Source organism: Palaemon carinicauda, chromosome 17 (assembly GCF_036898095.1).
Source record: "Palaemon carinicauda isolate YSFRI2023 chromosome 17, ASM3689809v2, whole genome shotgun sequence".
Lineage (NCBI taxonomy): Eukaryota > Metazoa > Arthropoda > Malacostraca > Decapoda > Palaemonidae > Palaemon > Palaemon carinicauda.
Window position 1 is genome coordinate 67,767,037 of NC_090741.1, and position 5,000 is coordinate 67,772,036.

At 31.7% G+C, this 5,000-nt stretch overlaps 2 protein-coding genes across 2 annotated transcripts in view; one reads left to right on the forward strand and one right to left on the reverse strand.

Annotated features, from left to right (window-relative positions):
- The window catches only part of LOC137656120 (uncharacterized), a 54,469-nt gene that overhangs the window by 15,731 nt on the left and 33,738 nt on the right, over positions 1-5,000 (forward strand). The window lies entirely within an intron of this gene.
- LOC137656119 (cuticle protein 8-like) overlaps positions 1,653-5,000 on the reverse strand; it is a 3,768-nt gene continuing 420 nt past the window's right edge. Inside the window, exons 2-3 of the mRNA XM_068390293.1 lie at positions 3,725-4,111; positions 1,653-1,992 (exon numbers count right to left, since the gene is read on the reverse strand). Coding sequence (XP_068246394.1) covers positions 1,708-1,992; positions 3,725-4,111 — 672 coding nt within the window. The 3' untranslated portion in view covers positions 1,653-1,707. The remainder of the gene's footprint in view (positions 1,993-3,724; positions 4,112-5,000) is intronic.

Sequence of the window (5,000 nt, forward strand, 5' to 3'; positions counted from 1 at the left end):
TGATGATGATGATAAGGATAATGGAATAAAACTTGCTGACAAACAGCCAGTTAAGCAAGATTATCAAATGGGTAGTAATGCAGAGAGCAGACCCACTTGTCTATATCATTTTATTCTTTTTATTCCTTGATGATTTTTATGATGGGAGGGGAAACCTAGTACCTCTATCTAGCCCGGGTCAAATTATTATTATTATTATTATTATTATTATTATTATTATTATTATTATTATTATTATTAGCTAAACTACAGCCCTAGTTAGAAAATAAAGATGCTCTAAGCCCAAGGGCTCCAACAGGGATAAATAGCCCAGTGACGAAAGGATATAAGGAAATAAATAGACGATATAAGAAGCAATGAACAATTAAAATAATATATTTTAAAAACATTAACAACATTAAAATAGACATTTCATATATAAATTATAAAAAGACTTAAGGAAGCCTATTCAACATAAAAACATTTGCTGAAAGTTTGAACTTTTGAAGTTCTCCCGATTCATCTTCCCGATGAGGAAGATCACTCCACAATTTGGTCACAGCTGGATTAAAACGTCTAGAGTACTGTGTAGTATTGAGCCTCAAGATGAAGAAGACCTGACTATTAGAATTAATTGTGTGCCTAGTATTACAAACAGGATGGAACTCTCCGGGAAGATCTGAATGTAAAGGATGATCAGAATTATGAAAAATCTTATGCAACGAACTAATTGAACGACAGTGCCAGAGATTAATATCTAGATCAGGAATAAGACATTTAATAGACCGTTTCCTGGTAATAAACTAAGATGAGAATCAGCAGCTTAAGACCAGACAGGAGAACAATATTCGAATGAAGGTAGAATGAAAGAATTAAAACACAACAGAATAGATTGATCACCGAAAATCTTTAAAGACTTTCTCAATAAATTAAAAATTGGGTTAATTTTCTGAATTTTCAACTAAAGATAGAAAGTCACCTTTTGGAAAACAGAAGGTTATGGGAATCGAAAGTGTGGGAAGTGATTGGAGGTTAGTTTTTAAAAACCTAAATAGGATTGACAAAAGCCAGTTGCCATTTAGAGTGAGACTGAAATTACATTTTTAAGTTAGGAATTATTGAAGTAGAAGATACAAATCTTGCAGGAGAGCTCTTTGGTTTTGGATTTGTTATTAAATTATCAGTGTTATGATTGTTGCTGTTGTTATTTCTATTTGTTGATGTTATAATTTTTTATCTATTTTTCTATTTTCTTTCCCTTTATTGCATCAATTTGAAGCACCAGCAACACTTTTATGGTGATATTCTATTTGGATATTCACCAGATTATTATTATTATTATTATTATTATTATTATTATTATTATTATTATTATTATTATTATTGGTATTGATATTGATACTGTTGATATTATCATTATTATTATTATTATTATTATTATTATTATTATTATTATTATTATTATTATTATTATTATTATTATTATTATTATCTAAAGCTAACAGGTAACTAAATAAGGACAGTTTTTTGAAGACTCCTACGACTTTTTTTTAAAGTAGTTTATAACCATAGGGAGAAGTAAATAAGCACATCACTTTGATGAATTTATTCTATAAAAAGATATTAAAAAGTGAAATATATAAATAAAAAAAAAAACATTTATTTGATTAGTCGTCAGAGGAAAATAATCACTCGCGGATTGTCGCAACTCTATACCGGAAATCCATCTTAGTGATAGGTATCAATAGGGGCGTGGTAGGCGGGTTCTGGGGCGTGGTAAGCTGGGGCGTGATGGGGCGTGTGGGCGTCGTAATGGGCTTCCCCTTCGTAGGATACTGTGGCGTGGTATCCTGTCTCGTCGGCGTAGTAAGTGACGGTCTGGATGCGTCCGTCGGGAAGGTGGACGAAGTATTTGCCTTCGGTCTTGTATCCGTCGCGGATTTCGTCCTGGCCGAAGTGGGCTCCTGAATAGTCGTCGTGGACGAGGTAGTTGTAGTTGTAGGCGGCTGGGACCTGGCAGAGGAGGAAAGTTGATTAGTATTTAAAGGAAGCTATTATTTCATATAGAATTATCTAGATAATGATAATCTCTCCTATATAGTAAAGAGCAAATATCTGGTAAGAGACTGAATTGCAGTTAGCAGTTAGGTTCCAATTTCTTTTGAGCCTCTGGTGGCATGGTTGGACGCGACCTGGCCTTTCATATGAAGGGGCTAGCGTTTGATCCTAGTATGAAATAAAAAATCATTTCTATTTGAGCAAGATATTGTGTTGATTATTATCCATGTATATATATATATATATATATATATATATATATATATATATATATATATATGTATATGTATACATATGTGTATATATATATATATATATTTATGTACACACATACACATATAAATATATATATATATATATATATATATATATATATATATATATATATATATTTATATATATATATATATATATATATATATATTTATATGTGTATGTGTGTACATAAATACACACACACACATATATATATAGATATATATATATATATATATACATATATATACATATATATATATATATGTGTGCGTGTATAAATACAGTATATAAGTATATATACAGTATATATATATAGGTGTGCGTGTAATTCTTTCCTGTCACGCTCAGACGTATAACTACTATGTCTCTCCTCGTCCCTCAGGTAGGTGGTTGAAGGAGTAGCCATACCCTAGTGAGAGAAAACCACAATCTCCAGATACTGATAATATATGTAATGATATCAACATCTTGTTTTAAAGTCAAGTAATGCCAAACATAGACGGAGTACAATACAGAATGTTGCAAAACATTGACGCAATCCTGCTAATGTGTTCAAATCTGTCATCAGTGAGTATACTCCCATAAGGAATAGGGGCTTAATTTTTCTTGTTATGAATTAAAATCAATCATGTAATATCAAAATTTTTAGTCTTTTATAATATGAATTAATTTCATACTTTATCTGAATTATTTATTGAATATAAAACTTTTTATTATGAGAAAGGATATCGGGTCTACATAATCTAATTCCATTATAGTTCCAAATACTCTCGGAAAGTGAGTTCAGAGTTATGGCAATTCCTTATCAGCATACACTGAGTTCAATTACATGTAATACGTGATTTCAGAATTTATCTTGCATGTTTCTGTGATGGATCTAAGGTAATTTTACTTTTTTTTTTTTTTTTTTTTTTTTTTTTTTTTTTTTTTTTTTTTTTTTTTTTTTTTAGCAACATGCTCCGAAAAGGCTAGATGGTAGAATATTTTCGTTATCCTTAAAAAAAGTAGCAAGGTAGAATTTTATTCTGAGCGCAAGCAACTATCCAGGGAAGATAGCGTCCACATGATAATGAATTAGTAAAAAAAAGAATTAAGAATGAAAAGAATAGGAAAAATTAAAATGATAGAAGACAAGCAAAAATAAAAAAGGGATGAAGTCAACGAATGAATAAACAAATATATATATATATATATATATATATATATATATATATATATATATATATATATATATATATATTGATTTCCGAAAAAATTTACTTGACGGATAAGAAAGTTATTTTGAATAGCAAGTTATAAAAATTTATAGAAAATAAAGATTTTGGATAAATTTGATCTTCTCTCCTAAATATTTAGTAAATAATTAATAGAATATAGATAAAGAATTTAAAATTTTTTGTTTATTTGTTAAAGTTTACGGTATACTTACATCATGATAAGTCTCATGGCCATAGCCAGTGTTGCCATGATGTACTGGCTTGGCGTGTTTGGCTACACTGCCGTGATGAACAGGAGCGTGATGTTTAGGACTTGCATGGTGAACAGGACTATGTATAGCTGGACTGGCATGGTGTACAGGGCTATGTACAACGGGACTGGCATGGTGTACAGGGCTGTGTGCATGAGGACTGGCGTGATGTACAGGACTATGTAGAACGGGACTGGCGTGATGTACAGGACTATGTAAAACGGGACTGGCGTGATGTACAGGACTGTGTATTACTGGACTTGCATGTCCATGGTGTACAGGAGAGTGAAGATGGCTGACGTCACCAGCTGCCATCGAGGCCACGCCCACAACGAGAAGAAATGTTACCTGATAAGGATGATAAGATGAGTATTATTATCTGCTGCCAATAATGCTAGTGATATCGGGTTCTTAAAATGCAGTCTTAAAGAGAAGCCAAAGGGAATGGATAAGGAGTAAGAGGCTGGAGGCAGTAGCCATAATGGGAAGAGGATAAACAAAGACTGAAGAATACTGTCTACAGTGAGTCACACTAGGATCACTGCAATCGGAAAATTGAAGCTTTAATAAAGTCTTAGAGCATAAGCTAGTTACAACTCAGAGCTATGGAAAGAATAATGATGGAAATAATACTAAGAGACAGAAAAAGAGCAACAAGGATACAAGCGCAAACTAAAGTAGACGATATTCTAACATGAAAGAAAAAGAAATGGACAACGGCAGGACATATAATGAGAATGACAGATAATAGATGGACATTAAGGACAATACAATGGGTCCCTGGAGATTGCAAAGGAAACAGGGAAGGAAGGGATGACGATGAGTTGACGAACTAAGAAAATTCGCTGGTCTAGACTAGCATAGAGAGACTATAAACACTCAAGTAGAAGGACATGTCTGAGGCCTTTGTCCTGCAATGGACTAGTAACGGTTGATGAGGATGATGAGGATGATTATATATACATATATGCATATGCATATATATATATATATATATATATATATATATGTATATATATACATATACACACACATTATATACATATATATGTATATATATATATATATATATATATATATATATATATATATATATATATATATATTAGCGCTAAGTAGGAGACGTTGAATAGAGAAGTATTGAGTCAAAAGCTCAAGATAGAGAAGACTGGCGAAGTCTATCAGAGACCCTTTGCGTCAATAGGCGTAGGAGGAGATGATAATGATTTTATATATA